The sequence below is a fragment of the Trematomus bernacchii genome, unplaced genomic scaffold, assembly GCF_902827165.1.
Source record: "Trematomus bernacchii unplaced genomic scaffold, fTreBer1.1, whole genome shotgun sequence".
Classification (NCBI taxonomy): Eukaryota; Metazoa; Chordata; class Actinopteri; order Perciformes; family Nototheniidae; genus Trematomus; species Trematomus bernacchii.
The window spans coordinates 7,461,337-7,487,301 of NW_022988066.1; the positions used below are offsets into that span (position 1 = coordinate 7,461,337).

Genomic DNA, 25,965 nt, shown 5'->3' on the forward strand with positions numbered 1-25,965 from the left:
ATTCTTTTTTAAATAATTCCTATCGTGCCATACACGAATGCCCTTTATTTACATCCCCATCGTAACAAACACCCAACATCCATTCACACACACATCCATGCCTCCACTGACAGCCCTTCGTCTGGGCAGCTTAGTGGGCAGTATCTTGAGCTCTAAGAGCCGCTCCTCACAGATGTCTGACTCAAGACTGACTCCCACCTCCTCAGTTCAGAGTAAGTCTCTCCGCAGTGAGGGGGAGATGCCCTGTTTTGTTCCCCTCTTGTTACCTTGTCATCCTTGAATAAACAATTATCTCTCTATAAATCACTCAAATGCTCTTTTCCTGATGTTCAAATAATGTCCCTAGGTTCAGATAAAATGGTGTTTGATACAGTTCATGGTTAGAGATTGTATCCTATACTATCCCCAGTGTTTCCCACGGCAAGAAAAGCCAAAGGCCACTTAACCTATTCGGGTGGTCCACGCATCCACCCCCCCCCCTCAAATAAGATAATACATGCGAGTTCATGGCTACTGTACAACGTTTTTGTTGCTCTGTGTTGCGTTGTTAATGAATGAAACACACAGTTGAGGATCTGTGGGGTTTATTCTCCCAAAAATATAATTTACAATTTACAATTTAGGCATTTAGCAGACGCCTTATTCCAAAGCGACTTACAATGACCAATTACAGGGACATTCTCCCTGGAGTAACCGAGGGCTAAGTGCCTTACTAATAATAATTAGTAATAATAATAATAATAATATATATATATTTTTTTATGAGATCCATTTGTGGCGGACGATATTTAATTGTGGCGGCCCGCCACAAATAAATCAATGTATGGGAAACACTGTATCCCGTTTCCAGTGAAATAGAACCTCTGTTTTTGACCATCCCATTTATTATTCTGTTTTTAAATGGAAAAAGATACTCTCCTGCTGTATATTTTAGTTTTGAAGACACAGATGGTCTTCCCACTCCTCTATTTGCCCTCTGTTCTGACTTACCCAAATATCGACTCACATAGTAAAAATCTGACTCACACGCACACACTCATACTACACATAATGTTGAAGCTAATGGAAGAGAAATACTGATTTATATATTTTTTTACTATTTAACATGTTTTTTTGTTGCACAAATATTTTATACAAGTATTTTTTTAATATCCCCCAGCCTGCACCAATAACAATAAAGGTAACTGTCAACATTGCTTAGTTGAAACTGCTTTTCTTGCAAAGACTTGCATCTGAGCATTGGTTTGTCTTTTGATTTCGAGCTTTGTTGTTTGAAAGGAATCGTGTCATCTTCCATTGTTCTGCCTGATATCACTATTAGTCATGGGAGGCTTCCTGTTGTTATGTTACAAGATATGAAAAAGCTCAAATGTGTGCAGACTTTTTCTGAGTGCCACCCATTTCTAATAACTTTGAACCCCTGCTAATTCGTAGACTATTCCCCATTTGAACCTGATTTGATGTCAAATTTCTGCACTCATTTGCCTGAAATACAGTAACAAATAGCATTTTTAACATCAGTTTGTGTAGTAAATAATTGTCTGGGATCTTTTGTTGTAGCTCGCAAACAGGAAATCATCAAAGTTACTGAGCAGTTGATTGAGTCTATCAACAATGGAGACTTTGAGTCCTATGCGTAAGTTTCTTTCTTTCTGCATTTGTACATTTGTATCATCTAAATATGATATGTACTGTCTTGTTTACCAACCTTTGCTTATTCTTTATCCTTTTTGGTGTAACAGGAAGATTTGTGATCCTGGTCTAACTTCCTTTGAGCCGGAGGCCCTGGGCAACCTGGTGGAAGGACATGACTTCCATCGCTTTTACTTTGAGAATGGTAAACAAAATAATCATGACTTTGGCAAAGAACTGATTATGGCAGCATCATCATTGCTTCTACCAGCCAAAAAACGAACTATTGCAGTAGACAGTTGCATGTGGCCTGAAGCTGTTCAGAGTAGTGGAAATGTATCATAAGCGTGGGTCGGGGGTTGCTCCAAATATTGCAAGTAGCCAGCTGGATCCCAACCCAATCTAGGAACTCAGAAATCAAATCTGGCCTTTGCAAGGATGAACGATTGTGTATTATTAATTCACATTAATTCGATTTTTTAACTGCGGTGAAAAAATATGCATTAGATTTTGTGTAACTGCAGGCAGACATCAACAACTAACTACAATAGCTCACACACTACAACAACTGTTATCTCACAGGAGCCATATCTATAAATGCGTGCAGCATTATGATCCAAGAAGAAAATCCTGTGAAGGCAGGTCCGAAGCATAATCAGTTGTTAGGAAGCAGGTGTGCAGGGAAAACGCTGCGATGACCAAGAAGGCAGTGATCAAATTATTGGTGGGGTAACAATAATGCTATAAATGTAATTAAATTCAACATTTGGAAAATAAGGAAGACCCCCGACACAGTAAAAGGAATTAAGCGTTGATAGATAGAGAGTAGTGAATTATTGGGTATGAGCTAAATAGTTTTTATATATCAACATTTAGTCCAATCACTTAAAAGTTCATGTTTGCTGGTGCACTACATAGGCATGTCTGTAGTTATGGAGCAACCTTGGAGCAAAACATGAATAATGACTGCTATAAATGGCAAAATGTCCTTAGTCAGGATAAAAATAGTTCAGATAAACCAGATATGTCCTAGAAACCTCAATCACTTGGCGAGCCTGTGCTTGTCCACTATCCAACGTCAACATTTGGGGACTTTTTGTTCCTCTTATTTAAATACCAGTTAGTAATCTAGGTAGGGTCAGTATTTTTTCGAGTCTTAATGATGTTGTATTAGAAATTCCAAAACCCGAGTGACATGATGATAACCATTTAATATGTTACTCAGTGACACTTCTTATTAGAATGAGACCCTGTGTCTCAATGGGGTTACCTGTATAAATAAAGTATAATTGCATTTGTATCAATGTTTCTCTCTTCTAGCTCTGTCCAAAGGGAACAAGCCAGTGCACACCATCCTCCTGAACCCACACGTGCACCTAATTGGGGAAAATGCAGCGTGCATTGCCTATATTCGACTGACCCAGTATATGGATACCAACGGCATGCCCCGCACCATGCAGTCTGAAGAGACCCGTGTGTGGCACCGTCGTGACGGCAAGTGGCAGAACATCCACTTTCATCGTTCGGGCTCGCCCAGCATCCCCTCCCAGTAAGAGACAGTAAGAAACCGACAGCAGAAACTTTGTAACAAAGACACTCAAAATGTTGTTTATTGTTGATCTCCAGTGGTTTAAATTCTCACCTTACTACAGTGTTGCAGGTATGCTCCCCCTACACCCAACCTTATAACATAGAGGGCAGTGAAATTGTTTGAAGTAGCTAACTAAAATGGAATTGACAGGTTGCCAAGCTATCCATTTATCAAGGCAGACAATGCAGAATTTTAAATGGTGCAGATTTAACACTCAAATGTTGTTGTGATTTCTAAAGTTTTCTTATTTCTACCTGATTATTGTTTTCGTTAGCTAGCTAACTAATGATAGAGTTAGCTAACACTAGAACTTGTGACTTGGTCTGAGACTGAAAACCTATTTTATTAAAGTTTTCCAGCTGAATCATGTAAAATGAGAATGAGAAAAATAGACAGCACAGTCCATACTACAGAGTAAGTACACTGCTTCAACATGTAAAGAATCCAAAGCTTGACAGACCAGCTTTGCTTTGTTACTTAGCTATTATGAAAAGCTGCTTTTTTGTAGGTTGATTTTTAGAAACTGTCAGTTGCAAAGGTGGGGCATTTAAGGGCATTTTTCTTGGACCAACATACGCCGAAAAAGGCACAGCTGTAACCCCATTTATTTATTCACTTCTTTAAACCACATTCCCCCTCTGTCCATGAAAACACCAGGCGCAGTTATTCTGAAACTTAACTGAGGTCCCCAAACTTGAACATGGACAACAATGAATGAATCATAAAAGTGTAAGGTGTCCCGCCCGAACAGGTGCAACAAGAGTGACAAGCAAAGTCTGTAAACCCCTACATATTCCCGAAAGGAAGTATATACAAAGCCCTTACACAACAGGTGTGTGAGGGCTTTTCCCAGTAAGTAATACCAGTAAGCCAGCATGCTCAATGGTATTATGCCCTGGCCTTTTGATGTTATTATTCAATGCTGTCCTTCCTTCTTTCCTCCTTTTTATATCTCCCAATTTCGGCTGTGAATTGTGGTCAAATTATATTCTGTAGGAAACAAAATGCTGTATACATTGACATGTATGATCTCTCTCTCTTTCTATGTTTTGCAGTTAATGGAATATCAACATTTGGTCCAAGAAGAAAATCCCATCAGCAAATCTAGTAGGGCAGTCAACTAGCCAACCCATGACTGCTCTCTGACCTTTGACCCTTCTATGAGGACATGACATCGCAGGATACAAGTATTAATACATTTTTCTGTTATGGCATTTTATTAATGGACATCATTCGAAAACCACCACCGGGTGGCTGCACACCGTATTTGAACATTATGAAAAAGAGCATATTGACATTCTTTTTGTTTGTTTTTTAAGATGTTTTGGTATGCATTTTAAATATAAATTAGAGATGTTTAAAAATCTACTACTGTAACCTCTCCCAAAAATTAGTTCAGTATTTTTATGTGTATTTATGTGTGTGCAATACAGAAACATTTGGAAGATCAGAATGTTAAAATTGAGCTTGCTTTAGTTCTGGTGATGTATATACATTGTGATTGTTGATAAAAACAAACATTGAAATTGCTATTCTTGCTATCAGAGGAATTAAGAGTTTACGTAAAATCCAGTTTATGAGCTACATTTATGTTTGCTATGAGCTAAGTCATAATGTTTGAATTGTCCAATTTCAATCTATAATACTAATTTAAATGTAAAGAAAAGCAGAGCAGCTTACACTTTGCATCGAGATATGTTTGCCTTTATATCAGTGAAATAAGAAATAAGAGAATGTAGCATATATGTAATATATGAAAATTCAAGACTATTGTGTAGTGCATGGGGGGGAATATTGTAAGTAAGATCATATGAAACTATAATATCTTCTGTTTGATTTGTGAATCACTGACTTGTTTGTTTGCATATGTTAATGTTGTGCATCAGTCCTGTCCCAAATGTTTCTTATGTCCTCCAGTATCATGGAACTGTTGTAAAAACAAAAACACAGTAATGGTTCGAATCCAGCGTAAATATCAAACCTCATATCTAAGAGGAGGGAAAATAAACTCCTGGTTGAAGAGGCACCCCTTACATTTTGTATAAGAATTAGAAAAAAAACAAACACATTTTTCATAATGTTTGTACTTGTATTGTATGACTGTATGTAGGGTTTTTGTTATTTTATTATTGTCATTTTAAGCGTGTTACTTTGCCAATTGTAAGGGAGGAGTCAGAGATGATGAAGATATAGCATAGCGCTGTAGTCTACCCTTTGAAAGGGCAAGTGTTAACCTAACGATTGGGCTTATAAATCCAGAGGGTCACAAAAGCATTGGATTAAAGATCGTAGCAGTCAGACCAGAGGAAGGAGTCCAATGAGAGTTGGACCGTAATACATGTTGGGATGTCTTCCTTGACGATCAGTGCTTCTACCAACCAGTGGCCTCCTCACCACTGCAGGACAATGCCAGTGTCTTCTTCATCCTTACTATTTGCTCTTTTCAATTGGTCTCTTCTTTTGTAAGGGGAATATATGATAAACATTTATTTTGACGATACGTATGATGTCAATGCATTGCATCACTCCTTATATGGTTTGAACCTGTTGCCAGCACGGCAAAGGATGGCTTAACATGTTTAAGAAATAAATAAATCAGCTAAAAGGTGTGATAATGAATGAGTTTTACCTTGTTTTGTGTTGCTGGTTGGTCAGTGTTATCCTGGAGGCAGAGGTGGAGGGCATCTGCTGATGTTTGACTTGACGTTAACCCATTGACATATTTCTTTCTGATATTTGCTTAATCCTCATACACTCGTTGAATATAGATGCATGATAGTTTTATTCAAATTGATTTTTAGATATATAAAAACACATGCACATCTAACAATATCAATCAGTACAAGTTATCAATAGCTCCTCTAAACTTTCTATAACCTGAATCATTAAATGTTTTTGGTGGCAATAAGATAGGTGGGACCAAACTGTGGGGGAAACTTCTGTGTAGCAATGCCGGAGGAGTCACCGACTCAAAAGGAGACACGGGGAGAGCTGGAGCTTTGATGTCAAACACTGATGGGTTTATTTGGAGCTTCGGCCGGAGAATTCACAAAACAAGTCCAGAGTCAGAGGTTCTGACTTCACGGTAGAGTTGCCACGTCAATTCTGAAGAACTCTACCCCAGACCCGTGTATTTAGCTAGTTCAGAGAGAATAATCAACATTGTGCATAACAAGATAGAATCATAACACCTCTATCAGCTGACGCCAACAGGCAGGATCAGGGAGACAAACCACTGAGAGCACAGCAGCCAAGGTTACAGGTGTGTGTGCTCAGTCAGGACAGTATGAACTGATAAACTGGGTCAAAGTTATGGGCCTTGGAAAATATTTCCCCAACAAAAACTAGATTGCATTCATGTCCAAAAATGAAAACGTATAGGCTTTATTAATGTGTATTAAAATGCACTTCTCGTAAATGGAGAAAACCAGCGCAGGAGATACATCTCTAGAAAAGATGTGTATCTCACCCCTGCCTGTGCATGTCGTACAGTACTTTACACTTTATACTGTACACAACAAATAACAAGAAACACCGCTTTACATTGGTAGACTTTTATTCTCTGTCAGCCATAGACACACTGCAGCCATTTAGTTTTTGTCTATATGCATTTTGATACAGTAATACATGCCCTTATAGATATTTATATATGCATTGTATATTTATATAACTGGCATCATCACAGAAAAGGGATGCTGATTCTTCAAAATTAAAAGCATACCTGTCACAGTGAACTTCCACTAGTTTGCATTTAATATTTTCTAAATCACAAAGTAAACAGTGATAGTGAAATAAATACATTACATGTTGTAGATACATACAGTAGCGATGCTCTGAGCTGTGAATAATGGTATGGTTAAGCTGTCAACCTGCCTCATTGCGCGTGTGCCTTGTGTATGTAGGAGGCATGTGGCGCAGTGGATAGAGCCTTGGTGTTGGGATCAGGGGGTCACAGGTTCAAACCCCACTGCAGTCAGCATGTGGTTGTGTCCCTGGGCAAGACACTTCACCCCAAATTGCTCCTGTGGGGATTGTCCACAGTATTGAGTATGTAAGTCGCTTTGGTTAAAAGCATCTAACATGTAATGTATCATCATGTTTAATTTATCATCTGCCCAGCCAACATGAAACTATCTCTGTGGCTAACTTTACCATATTTCCTGTACACAAAAAGCATGGAGGTACTCCTTCCTGACATACAGGAGTGCAAATAAGTGTTGTGTAAAATAATGTTGTTTATTTTCTTTGCTGACAGAAACTGTCACACACAGACCCATTCACTCAAAAACAGTAGAGCACAACTACCAAAAACTGGTCCAAAACGTGTTCAAAAGATAAACTATTCACATCTAAAATTAAATAAAACCAAAACCAATTTTCATATCAGACAAGTGACTCTAAAACGCCTATGATGATTGTATTCACCAGTGGCAAATAGAGATTAATTAGGCTGGTAATCTAAAATTACTAGTAAACTTAACTCAAGAACAAAAATAAACCAAAACATCTTGAAAAACATAGTTTAAAATAAGCCTATAATAATTCTGACAATACTATCTCTTTAGCTCACACTTAAACATACACAGAACAACATCACTCACAGATTCATACAGTATGAGTCAAGACAACAATTTAAGACAAAAAAGGCCCAAAAGAATAAATAAAAGCCAAACATAAAAACACAGAAAGATAGAACAATGAGGAAGGGATAGAGATGCAGAAGGGCAATCCATTGAATTAGAAAGCAGTCAAATCTAGGATCATAATGACAGATGTTGATTAGTCATGCCTTCTCTACTTTACATTAGTGATTATTAATTACTAGCTACTGATGTCGGTAATGTCTAGATTATAGATAATATATAATTCCCAAAGACAGATTACACATAGCCTGCACAAAACACAGCAGCAGCAGCAGTACATTTCACTGTCGATACAGTCTGGTTTTCTCTGTGTGACATCTTGATCACCTGAATCAAAAGAGCAAGAGGCTAGTACAGTGAGTGAGATCATTTTCTAGTAAGGAATATCTGAGAAACTCTGGTTGTCAGAGGCAGTGCAGTGTGAGAGATGTTGTCTTTCAGTCCAAGCACCTACTTAAAGAGTATAGTACCAGTATTTTGCAGGTAAAGTGTCTTTACCTTCAGGAGGTTTGTGAGTTAGTGGATGTGAAAGTATTCCTATTTTTTCATTGTATGTATGTATGTAGTTCTACCACAGCATCAAGATAAAAATGACATGGTTATTAAAACGAATGAGGGAAACTACAGAAGGCTTTCTTTGGTCACAAAAAGGCAAAACAACATCAGAACATGAAAGCAAAACAAATTGTGATGAAAAGATCATATTCCAGGACTAAAATGGGAAGATAGTGGCAGCTTTGAGGTGCACACTGGGATTGCATGTGGCTTATGCATAGGATTAGGATGGGACTTTAGCATGGGCAGAGCAAGGGTCTTGTGAAGGGTTACACACTCTTCTACTCTTCCTTCTCTACTTTTTTCTCATTGTTGTCGTCCTCTTCTTTTTTATAGTAGCTGTGAAAGAGTTGGTGGAGATGCTGCTGGAGGTCGTTTGGTTTTGACCCTTTTCTAGGGTTGTCCACTTGCTCTAGAAGGACATGTTTGCGCTGCCCAGCCTCCTTCACGACTGTTCGCCTGTGGGTGCAACCTTTACGCATGCGGGCCCTAGATAGGGAGAACAGAGGGAGAGGAAACAAACAAACAAACAGAGACAGGTCAGTTTCAACGAAAAATGCAACCCTAAGGCTCTGCAGGAAAGAGATGTTATGGTTAAGAAACAAAACACTCAAAAATTATTTCATGCTTTGTAAATCCAGCATTCAATTGTGATATCATGCAGAGGAAAGCTAGTTTAAAGCTGCAGAATCCTTGTTCTGGCTTTTTTATCTGAGAGAAAATAAATGATAGAAGAACAAATTGAAGTATTACAGTATGCTACTAAGTGGTTAATGATAGCAACATAAGCAAACATTAGTCACTATCTGCAGAACTGTTGAACCTACAGCACAAAATACAAGTAGTCACACACACATACAATCAAACAGGTGCAGGTACAGTACTAGACTGTATTGGGTGTACTCCAGCACTCACACACCTCCTGACAACCGTTCCATCTTCTTTGACAGTCTCTCTCTCTACCACATGAGGGAGCTCTGCTCTGCTAAAACCACTTATATAACCTAGTGCCTGGTGGCATGAAATGGAGGGAACATCATTTATTTCATTTGGAACGATTTAATAATGAAAACAAAAAACTGATACTTGGTACTTCTTCATAAGCTTGTGAGATCAAATATGTACAATAATAGTAACAAGGTTATCCACAAACCTGTTTGAAGTCATCCTGGGCAGACGGTAGGTCAGAGGCCAAAGATGGATCACCGTGGTGGGTCATTTGCCTTTCCCCCTCCACCATCATTGTCTTTTCCTTGCAACTGACCTTACAACCTTCAGCTGCCCCCTGACTTGATGCTGAAAACCCCTCACGTTCAGCAAATGTTACCTAAGAAGAAAGAAGACAGAGCAAGTCTGTTACATTGACTTTTATTTATTACTACTAGTGTAAATGTTGCCCTGTCTGGTATTTTATGTTAATCAGATTTTGAGGAACATAATAATGAACACACACATAATTCACATAACACACACCTCTGTTTGATCTCCTTCACTCTTTAGTACAGTCCGCTTTACAACCTTAGAGTATCCATCTCCCTCTGCCATACTGATGGACTCCTGTGGAGCGCCCTCTGATGAGACCTCTTCATGCTCCAAACCATCCGCGGAAACACACTTGCGAATTATTTTACGCGTAACCTTAGGAAGATCACATGTTTACAAAAAACATTAGGTTAATCACATTCGAGAAAGTGGAGCAACTATTCAACATAGATCCTTGAGGATTTCTGCACACAAATTCACTTTCTTGGCCTTTACTGACCAGTTTAGAAACTGCCATGTGATAATAGATAGAATCGGAGGGATGAAACCCTTATGGTCACACATGCAGAGCACACAGCACACACAGTGGCTGTTTCTCAATGTCGGGTAAAGCTGCTGCAGAGCCACTATTTCAAGTATACTATGTCATCGAGTGGCGCCGAAGGACTGTTTAAATGCCCAGCATTCGGCGCCACTCGATGACGTAGTATACTTGAAATAGTGGCTCTGCAGCAGCTTTACTCGACATTGAGAAACGGCCACAGAAATGTGTTCCCTGCCTTTACCCATCCTAACTAGTAGGAGCAGTGGGCAGCTATTGCACAGCGCCCAGGGAGCAATGGGAGTGAGGGGGGAAGGGGGATGTCCGGTGCCTTGCTCAAGGGCACCACGGCAGGGCAGGAGGTGAACTGGGACCTCTCCAAGTAGCAGTCCACACTCCATAGTTAGGTCTGGTCGGGGACTTGAACCAGCGACCCTATAGCTCACAGTCCAAGCCCCCTACTGACTGAGCCACTGCCGGGGTTTATATAGAATATTGCTTTACCTTTTTGACAACAGTATGTCCATTTTCATCTTTGTACGTTTCTTCCATCACTGACTGAGAGGGGAATTCAGGCATTTCATCAGCCTATAAGGAAAATAAGACAAACAATAATCAGAAATGCTGACTTAGGTCTGTCCAATGTTAATGTGTTATTTATCCACTTCAAACACAAGTCGTTAAACGTTAAAAAAAAGAAGCACAACAGACATATATTTGGCATACAGGAATCAAACTTATATGTGTCAAAAACAACATAAAAAAGTGCCCACAACAGCATACAACACCATCAAGAGGTTCAGCCATAGTTGCAAATCAAGTAGCAGGTTTCTTATAAACTCTAAATTATTCTTTAAACACCTGGAATTTGACGAAACGAAAGGCTGTTACACAGTTTACATTTTCACTTCATAGCAAAGACCTAGCGTTATTTTAATTATGTTGCACTCTGAAAGTCACACCCTGCATGCTCATATAAAACACCTTCAATCATACTTCATGATACCTTTATGACAACCCTCCTTCGCACTATTCTGGTGGTCAAAAATTCATCATCTGAACTTTCTGACATTGATCCGAGCTCTGCGCTGATCTCCTGACCAAGCAACACAAATCCATTGACATTTAATAGATGAAAACATATGATAAAAAACATGTTTGCTACAAAGCAAGCAATAAGCAGAGTGGTATGGTGCACTTTTCAGTTTGAGTATGTTACAATTTGATTTAATATCTTACATTGGAAAGTGCAACATGGCAGTCTGTAAGTAAAGAAAAAACGTTTGCAAAAAAATACCATGCGTTCACTTCACATCATCAAGTAATGAAAACAAAACATTTATTGCTTATAAAAAAACATGTAGCTTATGTTATTACAGTAAGTGATACAGCCAGTTAAAGGCAGCACAGTGACATGCTGAGTTAGGATGGTTAAAATACAAGTGAAATGAGGGGTATGAGGAGTCTATTAGATCCAATTCATGTGGCCAGGGGTGGGAGGGTTAGCAGACATTCCTCTCTGAAGCATTTATAGCATTTGTTAAAGCTCAGCTCCAGGAACAATCTTGCAGGTTGGGGTGGTTTACCAAATCTCATCTTACCCTTGTGAGAGATGTATCAGTATCACAATATTCTCCCATTTTTAAGACAGTAGGTGGTTGTGAAGCCTTGCACAAGGTGAATTCTTCATCCGATGCTTCTGAATAGTGCAACAATTCTTCACTCTCTTCTTGTACCTTAAAAACTGGCTCATGGACAAGAGAAGCATCCTCAAAATCTTCGCTTCCAGAGGACAACAAGACTCTTTGGTTCACCTTTTTTAGCACTCTTGGATGAATATAATGATCCTTGGGCTGATCTCCTTTTGCACTAGTACTTGTCTCGGGTTCAGTTTCTGATAAATCTGATCCAGCCTGGTTGCAGTCAAAGTAAGGCTCTGGGTCAGAGTAGTCAAGGGGTGGGCTGTCTGCACAACTATTCACAACATCTTCATATGCTGGAGGCATGTGGATATAGATGGTTGCCTCTGGATACCCAGTTGGGAGGCTGTACTCCTCATCAGAGGTTAATGAAGTCGTCTCTGCTTTAGATTGCACTGGAGTGGACTGAGAGACAAAAAAATCTGAGTCTACTGAAGTCAGAGATTCTTCTGAATGCCGTCCACTGGTATTTGGCCTATCCTCATCTGAAGATTTCTCCAAATTCCCTGGGGAGGTAGGTGCCATAAGTTCCTCAAAACAAAAATGTCTTGTGGATGTAACTGTCTCTGGAGTTAAATCAGGAACAGACTGAGAGGAGACATCGTCAGTCTGAATGGATTCCAAAAAAGTATCCTCCCATAAAAGTGGAAGTTGAATACTCTGTGTTGATATTTCTTCTGTCAAACCCATTGAATCTTTAGATGATGTAGCTGATTCCAGTTCTTCCCGGTTTTGAAGTAAAATATTTGTAGAATCTTCCTCAGAAACATTATCCTGAGGTATTTCAGACGTACTCTTTGCAGCTACCTTGGGAAAAGACACTGAAGAAAATGTCTCAGTGGCAATTTCGTCATAAGTGCTGGAATGGGATTTGTCCACAGGAATACTTAAGTTCAGTGATTCCATCTCATCAAAACCTCTATTGGGAGATTCTGGAGTTGAAAGAGAGTCAGTAAGGGATACAGGACTATCCTTACGACTTCCAAGGCTTGATGGTGCTGTTTCTTCAGAGGTTTCTGTAAAATGAGGAGTGACTGAGATTATTTCGGGTTCATCTTGAATTGGTGTCTGGAAATGTCCAGGTTCTGTGATGGCTACATTTTTTAAGTTAGTATCTTCTCCAAGCTGTGTAGCAGTTGGCATGCTGACTCTTAGGTCATGACTTTCATCTGTAGGGCTGATATTTTCAGGTGAAAGGCCTTCAAACTCGTAAATGTCATCTGCCTGAGGGCTTTCATCACTCAATTCTGACAATTGGGGGTCAAGTGTCTCTGGTCTGAATTTAAGTTTCATCTTCTCCAGATCTGACAGCAGCTGGTCAAGCTTAGGGGACCCAGTCTCTGGTGGTGTTGGAGTGGACTCTGAGGACATCAGGATTTGGTCATCTGGACTTTCTTGAGCTATCTGACATAGTGAGCCTGGGGTTGGAGTGGACTCTGAGGACATCATGATTTGGTCATCTGGACTTTCTTGAGCTATCTGACGACATAGTGAGCCTGGGGTTGAAGTGGACTCTGAGGATATCAGGATTTGGTCATCTGGACTTTCTTGAGCTATCTGACATAGTGAGCCTGGGGTTGGAGTGGACTCTGAGGATATCATGATTTGGTCATCTGGACTTTCTTGAGCTATCTGACATAGTGAGCCTGGGGTTGAAGTGGACTCTGAGGATATCAGGATTTGGTCATCTGGACTTTCTTGAGCTATCTGACATAGTGAGCCTGGGGTTGAAGTGGACTCTGAGGATATCAGGATTTGGTCATCTGGACTTTCTTGAGCTATCTGACATAGTGAGCCTGGGGTTGGAGTGGACTCTGAGGACATCATGATTTGGTCATCTGGACTTTCTTGAGCTATCTGACGACATAGTGAGCCTGGGGTTGAAGTGGACTCTGAGGATATCAGGATTTGGTCATCTGGACTTTCTTGAGCTATCTGACATAGTGAGCCTAGGGTTGGAGTGGACTCTGAGGACATCATGATTTGGTCATCTGGACTTTCTTGAGCTATCTGACATAGTGAGCCTGGGGTTGAAGTGGACTCTGAGGATATCAGGATTTGGTCATCTGGACTTTCTTGAGCTATCTGACATAGTGAGCCTGGGGTTGAAGTGGACTCTGAGGATATCAGGATTTGGTCATCTGGACTTTCTTGAGCTATCTGACATAGTGAGCCTGGGGTTGGAGTGGACTCTGAGGACATCATGATTTGGTCATCTGGACTTTCTTGAGCTATCTGACATAGTGAGCCTGGGGTTGGAGTGGACTCTGAGGACATCAGGATTTGGTCATCTGGACTTTCTTGAGCTATCTGACATAGTGAGCCTGGGGTTGCTGGGCTGGGTTTTGCTGAGTCAGACTTTTCGCTTTGTTTGGGGGATGTTAGCCTTTGATCTTTTTCCTGTAGTGAGTTTCTTGGCTTGGTCAATGTGATATCAGATTGTGTTTTACTTAGTTCGTAGTTACCTGGAAGTGCTAATTCTAGTCTTTCAGTGCAAATTGTGTTTGAATCATGTACCAAAGATGGTTTCTCAGTTGGACATTCTTGACTCTTTTCTAAATGAACTTGTTTTTGTTTTGAAGATTCTGAAACATTTGTCCTCAAAGATGCTGGTGAAACCTGCAAGAAATGATAAAATGGAATGGGAAATAATGAAAATAAATATGATTTGTGATTTATATTGGTGATGAAAGGAATAGTCAAAAAAGCATGCATTTGTCAATGACAGGCTATATGACAGCAGTGCCTCAATTGAGGAAATTCACTTGTAGCCCACTTAGGTGATTACAGTAGTATCTTATATATGTTAATACTATTTATCATAAAGACCAAATACAATTTTAAATGCATTACTGATTTGTAAAGACCGATAAAGATGCTGCATAATTATGATATTTTGAAAGTAGCCTTGATAATAGTATGATTGGGGATATTTCACTGAGAACATCACTGTCAACACAAGATCATTTTACAATAATAAAAGAAGGGCACAAGTGAACTTGAGTCAAAAAAAGCCTTTTGTGGAACATGGCAGGTGGACATGCAACATTTAACACTTATTCAATAGGTGTTTGCCGCCTTGTCATCAAAAAAGGTCAGGAAGCACTGTGGCAATGCTAAGCTCACTAGTTTAAAGTATGTGTCAAAATTAAAACAATGCTACTGTCTCTTAGGCTGCAGGGCTGCCCCATCTTCCAAAAGGTAAATCATTATGTGATAACGGTAATGAAAGAATCCCACTTCATTTACAGAATTCAACGTTTGGCAAAGCTTATTGCAGAATTATAGTATGTGTTGTATTGTCCCCTTTTTTACATTTGAGACGATAGATTGTAGACTCTAGTCTAGCTGATGCAAGAGCACCAGTTAGATTAGAAATAGCGCTATAAAGCATATTGCAACTTCAGTTTATTGTAATCTATAAAATAACATATAGCACCTTATGGTAAAAGTGGGGACTTGAATCTCCTTCGACTTGATTCAGTCAGGTCAGGCACTTTAAATGAATCACTTAGTATGTGGGTTAGTATTTTATTTATTATGAGAATGTCCATACCAGGACAAGCATCGCATGTCACTAAGAGAGGGTCATTCTCTTAAGTCCATTAGTTGCGCTTCACCAAAAATGTTTGTCTTCTGCTCTGATGCAAACATTCCACAGCAAGACAGTGAAGCTTCTGAGCATTATTAGTAAAAGCTCGGGGCAAGAGTTCTACATTCAAACTTTAGATATTGCCATATGCATTATGCCATATGCACTGCAACACTGCAATCACTGCTGAACAAAATATTGTGCTGTCTTACCGACACCAAGGAACTTTTGCTCTTGTCCTCGCTCATGGGTTTTCTTTTCATGTTCTTGGAAAACCAATCTTGGGCTTGTGTCATCTTTAATTGTGATTCAGAGTCAGTCCGTTTATGTTTGTGAACAAATAATCTTCGTTTAATTGGTTCTCTCGTTGCCTTAGTTTGTTCATGGTAAGTCTCCTTTGGCCAGACAGCATGATGACATATATAAAACATTTCGAGAGATGGCATGTGACTCAACTTATTGCAAAACTGGCTACACATGTGTGATCTGAAATCATCAAATTTAGGTTCTTTGCTGTGGGAGAAGGAATCCTGAAAAAAACCGACTAGTCAGTTTGTGTTTGAGGAGGAGCCTATGGGTTTTGTTTCCTCTTTTTCAGTTTGTGGCTTTGGCAAATGAGGATCAAGCACTGTTGAGTGGGACACTGAGGACTCCTGTAAAAGTTTGGAGTCCGGTATAATGCATTCAAATGGACACGATTTGGATAAATCTTTAAATTTGTTTTGATTAAAAGACTTCTCAGACAATTTATCAACTGAATCTTTAAAGAAACTAACTTTGTTGCAGAGATATCTTTCTTTATAAAATTGATCATCTATGTGTGTGTGTTTTTCTAGGGTAGATTCACAGGATCTTATTTCACGGCAAGAACAATTTCCTTTATAGATAGAATCATACAAATGTGACATTAAGTTGTTAACAAAAGGCTTGCTCTTTACACTGTATTCTTTAGTATATATTGTGGATTCTGATGCCATGGATTCATTAGAGACAGGTTGGCGGAGGGTCAATTTTATCTGTGACTCTTGGACTGAAGCAGAGCTTTCAGCAGTTTGTTTAGCTTCAACCAGTAAACTGCGTGAATATGGTTTGCGCTCGTCAGGGACTTCCTTAAGACGAGAATGAGAACACATTACCAGAGGTGGGAGTAAGTCCTACATGTGCAAGTCATGAGCAAGTCTCAAGTCTTGACCTACAAGTATCAAGCAAGTCCCAAGTCACTGTGGTGAGAGTCAAGCAAGTCAAGTCAAGTCATTGCTCAGGTCAAGTCAAGTCAAGTCAAGTCATACGAAATTCTGATGAATAAGCCCAGTTTCCACATTTAAATCAGTCCAATCCAATCCATTTTCATAACCACTGTCTTTTAGACAGTGGTTATGAAAATGGATTTAACCCACACTATGATCTTCATTACATACACAGTTAATCATTTGAAATCTAATTTAGACCGATGACAATCATATTAGATTCATATTAACCCTAGAACTGCAGACAATATAGCTAGGACTCAGTCACAAAGTCTGTTCAAAAAGGCAGAATTCCAGGTAAGAAAATCATATATGGCATTTGCCATTACACATATTTAATTTACATTTCTGTTAACACTAGAACCGCCAACAGCGTCAGCACCTACATAGATATCATTTTCAAATCATTTAATTTGTTCCTCTTCATCATTTCCTTATAAACTAAGTAGGACGATTTACAACTCAGTTAATTGGGTTCATTTAGAAATTGCTTCAGTTTATCATCATAACAGATCAAAAAGTTCAGATTCATTTTACAATAAATCAAGGAATGATGCACTTCTACAAACAAAAACAACATAATTAAAACATTTATACAAACTACTAAAAGTAGATGAACTACATTATTCAACAGTTTACAGTAACTTCTGATAATAACACGGGGGAAATAAATGAGGCAGCTCTTTTCCTCTCTCTCTCTCTCTCCCTTTCCTGACAGCCCGTCAGTATCGGGGTTAGTCAAAATGAATCCCTTGGTGGTTCTAGTGTTAATTTACCGTTTTGTCTTCTCTTTGCAATGCTTAATCGATTTGAAACCAAGTCTAACGTAGCTTAAACTTAACGTTAGCTTTCTAGCTAACACAACACATTCACGCACCTTTCTCTGTGGGTTTTTTTGTAGTGACGAATGAAGTTGGATGTTTTGGTGGTCGTGTCACTGATCTTTATGCTGCAGACCCTGCATACCGCTGTTCTCTTCTTATTATCGTCATCGACAACATAATCCTTGAATCCAAACTTCACTATTTTTGGAGTAACGCTAGCCGCTGCCATGTTAACTGACACTCCTGCGGTCTAGTGGGTTGCCAGGTTTGCGCGCACGGCGCAATAATCACCCAATCACGTTTTTCGAAAAAACTAAACGTAATATCTCACTACAAAAACAAATGCAAATATTTAATTTTAAACAGACAAGTCCTTTCAAGTCATCTGTGTCAAGCTTAAGTCAAGTCTCAAGTCATGAATACCAAGTCAAAGTCAAGTCAAGTCTTTTATCAATGTTAGTCAAGCAAGTCTCAAGTCAAAAAATATGCGACTCGAGTCTGACTCGAGTCAAGTCATGTGACTCGAGTCCCCACCTCTGCACATTACATCTGACAGCATTGAAACACGTGATACTGGCCTATTTTGAGAGTAGTGCAAGTAGTAGTCACAATGTTGACTTTTCATTTGGCCAAATGTCATTAAACAAGGCAAAGAATGTTGTTCAACTGACTCCAGATAATGTGGGGAGGATGCTCTAAAGTCTGCTAACCAGTCCTGCAGGTGCGAAAAGTCAAAATCAGATGACATGGAGTCCGGGGACAATCCCCTACTACTAAATAACACATCAAGTTCATAGTCTGAAAAAACGGATTTCGGAGAATCTGGTCTGGCAGTGTCGAATATGGTTTCTAGACACAGATCAGTACCTTCCCAGTCTGAAAATGTGGATTGTGGTGTGAATGACCTGTTCCTTGACAATTCCGAATCGTAACAGATATGGGGAAATCTGAACTGTGGAACTGGTGAGTCAGGAGAAAGTGGTCTTTGTCCACTATGAGATGCCACTGCCTTTGGAGACTGTGATTCCACTTTAGTGACCCAGTCCTCTATTGAGGAGTGAGTCCACTTGTTGTCTGATGACTCTAACTGAGGCCCAATAGGAACAAATTCAAATGGTTTGCAGACCAACAAAGCTTCTGCTTGACTTTCATGTGTGGGGCCTCGCACAACATCTGCATATGTAAGAGCTCTTGTTGAGGACAATGGTGGAGGCCCAGATATAGTTATGCTTGATTGTTTAGCACAAACTGGTAAGATAGATGAATCTGGCGAATCTGGTCTATTTTCATCAAATAATTCCTCAAGACAGAATCCGTAATACTCAATATCTGACAGCGTTGAAAAAGGTGATACTGGTCTATTTTGAGAGTAGTGCAAGTAGTAGTCACAGTGTTGACTTTCCATTTGGCCAAATGTCATTGCACAAGAGAAGGAATGTTGCCCAACTGACTCCAGATAATCTGGGGAGGATGCTCTAAAGTCTGCTAACCAGTCCTGCAGAAAAGAAAAGTCAAAATCAGAAGAGATGGATTCTGGGGACAATGCCCTGCTACTAAATAACACGTCAAGTGCATAGTCTGAAAACACTGACTGGGGAGAATCTGGTCTGGTAGGGTCAAATAGGTTTTCTAGACACAGATCAGTACTTTCCCAATCCGAAAATAATGATTGTGGTGTAAATGACCTTTGCCTTGACAATTCCACATGTTCACCCAGATACTGACAACTGTACTGAGGAACAGGTGAGTCAGGAGAGAGTGGCCTATGTTCACTTTGAGATGCCACTGACTCTGGGGAGGATGCTCTAAAGTCTGCCAACCAGTCCTGCAGGTGCGAAAAGTCAAAATCAGATGACATGGAGTCCGGGGACAATCCCCTGCTACTAAATAACACGTCAAGTTCATAGTCTGAAAACACTGACTGGGGAGAATCTGGTCTGGCAGTGTCGAATATGGATTCTAGACACAGATCAGTACCTTCCCAGTCTGAACATGTTGATTGTGGTGTGAATGACCTGTTCCTTGACAATTCCGAATCGTAACAGATATGGGGAAATCTAAACTGAGGAACTGGTGAGTCAGGAGAAAGTGGTCTTTGTCCACTATGAGACGCCACTGCCTTGGGAGACTGTGATTCCACTTTAGTGACCCAGTCCTCTATTGAGGAGTGAGTCCACTTGTTGTCTGATGACTCTAACTGAGGCCCAATAGGAACAAATTTGAATGGTTTGCAGACCAACAAAGCTTCCGCTATACTTTCATGCGTTAGGCCTCGCACAATATCTGCATATGTAAGAGCACTTGCTGTGGACAATGGTGGGGACTCAGATATAGTTATGCTTGATTGTTCAGCACCAACTGGTAAGATAGATGAATCTGGCGAATCTGGTCTATTTTCATCAAATAATTCCTCGAGACAGAATCCGTAATACTCAATATCTGACAGCGTTGAAAAAGGTGATACTGGTCTATTTTGAGAGTAGTGCAAGTAGTAGTCACAATGTTGACTTTCCATTTGGCCAAATGTCATTGCACAAGAGAAGGAATGTTGCCCAACTGACTCCAGATAATGTGGGGAGGATGCTCTAAAGTCTGCTAACCAGTCCTGCAGGTACGAAAATTCAAAATCAGATGACATGGAGTCTGGGGACAATGCCCTGCTACTAAATAACACGTCAAGTGCATAGTCTGAAAACACGGACTGGGGAGAATCTGGTCTGGTAGGGTCAAATAGGTTTTCTAGACACAGATCAGTACTTTCCCAATCCGAAAATAAGGATTGTGGTGTAAATGACCTTTGCCTTGACAATTCCACATGTTCACCCAGATACTGACAACTGTACTGAGGAACAGGTGAGTCAGGAGAGAGTGGCCTATGTTCACTTTGAGATGCCACTGACTCTGGGGATGATGCTCTTAAGTCTGCTAACCAGTCGCGCAGGTGCGAAAAGTCAAAATCAGATGAGATGGAGTCCGGGGACAATCCCCTGCTACTAAATAACACGTCAAGTTCATAGTCTGAAAAAACGGATTTCGGAGAATCTGGTCTGGCAGTGTCGAATATGGTTTCTAGACACAGATCAGTACCTTCCCAGTCTGAAAATGTGGATTGTGGTGTGAATGACCTGTTCCTTGACAATTCCGAATCGTAACAGATATGGGGAAATCTGAACTGTGGAACTGGTGAGTCAGGAGAAAGTGGTCTTTGTCCACTATGAGATGCCACTGCCTTTGGAGACTGTGATTCCACTTTTGTGACCCAGTCCTCTATTGAGGAGTGAGTCCACTTGTTGTCTGATGACTCTAACTGAGGCCCAATAGGAACAAATTCAAATGGTTTGCAGACCAACAAAGCTTCTGCTTGACTTTCATGTGTGGGGCCTCGCACAACATCTGCATATGTAAGAGCTTTTGTTGTGGACAATGGTGGAGGCCCAGATATAGTTATGCTTGATTGTTCAGCACCAACTGGTAAGATAGATGAATCTGGCGAATCTGGTCTATTTTCATCAAATAATTCCTCGAGACAGAATCCGTAATACTCAATATCTGACAGCGTTGAAAAAGGTGATACTGGTCCATTTTGAGAGTAGTGCAAGTAGTAGTCACAATGTTGACTTTCCATTTGGCCAAATGTCATTGCACAAGAGAAGGAATGTTGCCCAACTGACTCCAGATAATCTGGGGAGGATGCTCTAAAGTCTGCTAACCAGTCCTGCAGAAAAGAAAAGTCAAAATCAGAAGAGATGGAGTCTGGGGACAATGCCCTGCTACTAAATAACACGTCAAGTGCATAGTCTGAAAACACGGACTGGGGAGAATCTGGTCTGGTAGGGTCAAACAGGTTTTCTAGACAAAGATCAGTACTTTCCCAATCCGAAAATAAGGATTGTGGTGTAAATGACCTTTGCCTTGACAATTCCACATGTTCACCCAGATACTGACAACTGTACTGAGGAACAGGTGAGTCAGGAGAGAGTGGCCTATGTTCACTTTGAGATGCCACTGTCTCTGTGGAGGATGCTCTAAAGTCTGCTAACCAGTCCTGCAGGGTCGAAAAGTCAAAATCAGATGACATGGAGTCCGGGGACAATGCCCTGCTACTAAATACCACATCAAGTTCATAGTCTGAAACCACTGACTGGGGAGAATCTGGTCTGGCAGTGTCGAATATGGTTTCTAGACACAGATCAGTACCTTCCCAGTCTGAACATGTTGATTGTGGTGTGAATGACCTTTGCCTTGACAATTCCACATGTTCACCCAGATACTGACAACTGTACTGAGGAACAGGTGAGTCAGGAGAGAGTGGCCTATGTTCACTTTGAGATGCCACTGACTCTGTGGAGGATGCTCTAAAGTCTGCTAACCAGTCCTGCAGGTGCGAAAATTCAAAATCAGATGACATGGAGTCCGGGGACAATCCCCTGCTACTAAATAACACATCAAGTTCATAGTCTGAAAAAACGGATTTCGGAGAATCTGGTCTGGCAGTGTCGAATATGGTTTCTAGACACAGATCAGTACCTTCCCAGTCTGAAAATGTTGATTGTGGTGTGAATGACCTGTTCCTTGACAATTCCGAATCGTAACAGATATGGGGAAATCTGAACTGTGGAACTGGTGAGTCAGGAGAAAGTGTTCTTTGTCCACTATGAGATGCCACTGCCTTTGGAGACTGTGATTCCACTTTTGTGACCCAGTCCTCTATTGAGGAGTGAGTCCACTTGTTGTCTGATGACTCTAACTGAGGCCCAATAGGAACAAATTCAAATGGTTTGCAGACCAACAAAGCCTCTGCTATACTTTCATGCGTTAGGCCTCGCACAACATCTGCATATGTAAGAGCTCTTGTTGTGGACAATGGTGGAGGCCCAGATATAGTTATGCTTGATTGTTTAGCACCAACTGGTAAAATAGATGAATCTGGCGAATCTGGTCTATTTTCATCAAATAATTCCTCGAGACAGAATCCGTAATACTCAATATCTGACAGCGTTGAAAAAGGTGATACTGGTCTATTTTGAGAGTAGTGCAAGTAGTAGTCACAATGTTGACTTTCCATTTGGCCAAATGTCATTGCACAAGAGAAGGAATGTTGCCCAACTGACTCCAGATAATCTGGGGAGGATGCTCTAAAGTCTGCTAACCAGTCTTGCAGAAAAGAAAAGTCAAAATCAGAAGAGATGGATTCTGGGGACAATCCCCTGCTACTAAATAACACGTCAAGTGCATAGTCTGAAAACACTGACTGGGGAGAATCTGGTCTGGTAGGGTCAAATATGTTTTCTAGACACAGATCAGTCCTTTCCCAATCCGAAAATAAGGATTGTGGTGTAAATGACCTTTGCCTTGACAATTCCACATGTTCACCCAGATACTGACAACTGTACTGAGGAACAGGTGAGTCAGGAGAGAGTGGCCTATGTTCACTTTGAGATGCCACTGACTCTGGGGATGATGCTCTTAAGTCTGCCAACCAGTCTCGCAGGTGCGAAAAGTCAAAATCAGATGACATGGAGTCCGGGGACAATCCCCTGCTACTAAATAACACGTCAAGTTCATAGTCTGAAAAAACGGATTTCGGAGAATCTGGTCTGGCAGTGTCGAATATGGTTTCTAGACACAGATCAGTACCTTCCCAGTCTGAAAATGTGGATTGTGGTGTGAATGACCTGTTCCTTGACAATTCCGAATCGTAACAGATATGGGGAAATCTGAACTGTGGAACTGGTGAGTCAGGAGAAAGTGGTCTTTGTCCACTATGAGATGCCACTGCCTTTGGAGACTGTGATTCCACTTTTGTGACCCAGTCCTCTATTGAGGAGTGAGTCCACTTGTTGTCTGATGACTCTAACTGAGGCCCAATAGGAACAAATTCAAATGGTTTGCAGACCAACAAAGCTTCTGCTTGACTTTCATGTGTGGGGCCTCGCACAACATCTGCATATGTAAGAGCTTTTGTTGTGGACAATGGTGGAGGCCCAGATATAGTTATGCTTGATTGTTCAGCACCAACTGGTAAGATAGATGAATCTGGCGAATCTGGTCTATTTTCATCAAATAATTCCTCGAGACAGAATCCGTAATACTCAATATCTGACAGCGTTGAAAAAGGTGATACTGGTCCATTTTGAGAGTAGTGCAAGTAGTAGTCACAATGTTGACTTTCCATTTGGCCAAATGTCATTGCACAAGAGAAGGAATGTTGCCCAACTGACTCCAGATAATCTGGGGAGGATGCTCTAAAGTCTGCTAACCAGTCCTGCAGAAAAGAAAAGTCAAAATCAGAAGAGATGGAGTCTGGGGACAATGCCCTGCTACTAAATAACACGTCAAGTGCATAGTCTGAAAACACGGACTGGGGAGAATCTGGTCTGGTAGGGTCAAACAGGTTTTCTAGACAAAGATCAGTACTTTCCCAATCCGAAAATAAGGATTGTGGTGTAAATGACCTTTGCCTTGACAATTCCACATGTTCACCCAGATACTGACAACTGTACTGAGGAACAGGTGAGTCAGGAGAGAGTGGCCTATGTTCACTTTGAGATGCCACTGTCTCTGTGGAGGATGCTCTAAAGTCTGCTAACCAGTCCTGCAGGGTCGAAAAGTCAAAATCAGATGACATGGAGTCCGGGGACAATGCCCTGCTACTAAATAACACGTCAAGTTCATAGTCTGAAACCACTGACTGGGGAGAATCTGGTCTGGCAGTGTCGAATATGGTTTCTAGACACAGATCAGTACCTTCCCAGTCTGAACATGTTGATTGTGGTGTGAATGACCTTTGCCTTGACAATTCCACATGTTCACCCAGATACTGACAACTGTACTGAGGAACAGGTGAGTCAGGAGAGAGTGGCCTATGTTCACTTTGAGATGCCACTGACTCTGTGGAGGATGCTCTAAAGTCTGCTAACCAGTCCTGCAGGTGCGAAAATTCAAAATCAGATGACATGGAGTCCGGGGACAATCCCCTGCTACTAAATAACACATCAAGTTCATAGTCTGAAAAAACGGATTTCGGAGAATCTGGTCTGGCAGTGTCGAATATGGTTTCTAGACACAGATCAGTACCTTCCCAGTCTGAAAATGTTGATTGTGGTGTGAATGACCTGTTCCTTGACAATTCCGAATCGTAACAGATATGGGGAAATCTGAACTGTGGAACTGGTGAGTCAGGAGAAAGTGTTCTTTGTCCACTATGAGATGCCACTGCCTTTGGAGACTGTGATTCCACTTTTGTGACCCAGTCCTCTATTGAGGAGTGAGTCCACTTGTTGTCTGATGACTCTAACTGAGGCCCAATAGGAACAAATTCAAATGGTTTGCAGACCAACAAAGCCTCTGCTATACTTTCATGCGTTAGGCCTCGCACAACATCTGCATATGTAAGAGCTCTTGTTGTGGACAATGGTGGAGGCCCAGATATAGTTATGCTTGATTGTTCAGCACCAACTGGTAAAATAGATGAATCTGGCGAATCTGGTCTATTTTCATCAAATAATTCCTCGAGACAGAATCCGTAATACTCAATATCTGACAGCGTTGAAAAAGGTGATACTGGTCTATTTTGAGAGTAGTGCAAGTAGTAGTCACAATGTTGACTTTCCATTTGGCCAAATGTCATTGCACAAGAGAAGGAATGTTGCCCAACTGACTCCAGATAATCTGGGGAGGATGCTCTAAAGTCTGCTAACCAGTCTTGCAGAAAAGAAAAGTCAAAATCAGAAGAGATGGATTCTGGGGACAATCCCCTGCTACTAAATAACACGTCAAGTGCATAGTCTGAAAACACTGACTGGGGAGAATCTGGTCTGGTAGGGTCAAATAGGTTTTCTAGACACAGATCAGTGCTTTCCCAATCCGAAAATAAGGATTGTGGTGTAAATGACCTTTGCCTTGACAATTCCACATGTTCACCCAGATACTGACAACTGTACTGAGGAACAGGTGAGTCAGGAGAGAGTGGCCTATGTTCACTTTGAGATGCCACTGACTCTGGGGATGATGCTCTTAAGTCTGCCAACCAGTCTCGCAGGTGCGAAAAGTCAAAATCAGATGACATGGAGTCCGGGGACAATCCCCTGCTACTAAATACCACGTCAAGTTCATAGTCTGAAAAAACGGATTTCGGAGAATCTGGTCTGGCAGTGTCGAATATGGTTTCTAGACACAGATCAGTACCTTCCCAGTCTGAACATGTGGATTGTGGTGTAAATGACCTTTGCCTTGACAATTCCACATGTTCACCCAGATACTGACAACTGTACTGAGGAACAGGTGAGTCAGGAGAGAGTGGCCTATGTTCACTTTGAGATGCCACTGTCTCTGTGGAGGATGCTCTAAAGTCTGCTAACCAGTCCTGCAGGGTCGA

At 40.8% G+C, this 25,965-nt stretch overlaps 2 protein-coding genes across 7 annotated transcripts in view; one reads left to right on the forward strand and one right to left on the reverse strand.

Annotated features, from left to right (window-relative positions):
- Positions 1 to 5,842, forward strand: part of LOC117474663 (calcium/calmodulin-dependent protein kinase type II delta 2 chain) — a 38,408-nt gene extending 32,566 nt beyond the window's left edge. For 5 of the 6 annotated variants that reach the window (XM_034120621.1, XM_034120623.1, XM_034120618.1 and 2 more), the window contains 4 exons: positions 1,561 to 1,636; positions 1,743 to 1,837; positions 2,953 to 3,191; positions 4,279 to 5,842. In XM_034120621.1, the coding sequence (XP_033976512.1) occupies positions 1,561 to 1,636; positions 1,743 to 1,837; positions 2,953 to 3,185 (404 nt within the window). In that variant the 3' untranslated portion in view covers positions 3,186 to 3,191; positions 4,279 to 5,842. The remainder of the gene's footprint in view (positions 1 to 1,560; positions 1,637 to 1,742; positions 1,838 to 2,952; positions 3,192 to 4,278) is intronic. The other variant, XM_034120619.1, reaches the window with a different exon arrangement.
- Positions 5,843 to 6,761: 919 nt separating this feature from the next.
- LOC117474648 (ankyrin-2-like) overlaps positions 6,762 to 25,965 on the reverse strand; it is an 82,174-nt gene continuing 62,970 nt past the window's right edge. Inside the window, exons 44-48 of the mRNA XM_034120591.1 lie at positions 10,730 to 10,813; positions 9,895 to 10,059; positions 9,575 to 9,748; positions 9,341 to 9,432; positions 6,762 to 8,910 (exon numbers count right to left, since the gene is read on the reverse strand). Of these exons, the coding sequence (XP_033976482.1) occupies positions 8,703 to 8,910; positions 9,341 to 9,432; positions 9,575 to 9,748; positions 9,895 to 10,059; positions 10,730 to 10,813 (723 nt within the window). The 3' untranslated portion in view covers positions 6,762 to 8,702. The remainder of the gene's footprint in view (positions 8,911 to 9,340; positions 9,433 to 9,574; positions 9,749 to 9,894; positions 10,060 to 10,729; positions 10,814 to 25,965) is intronic.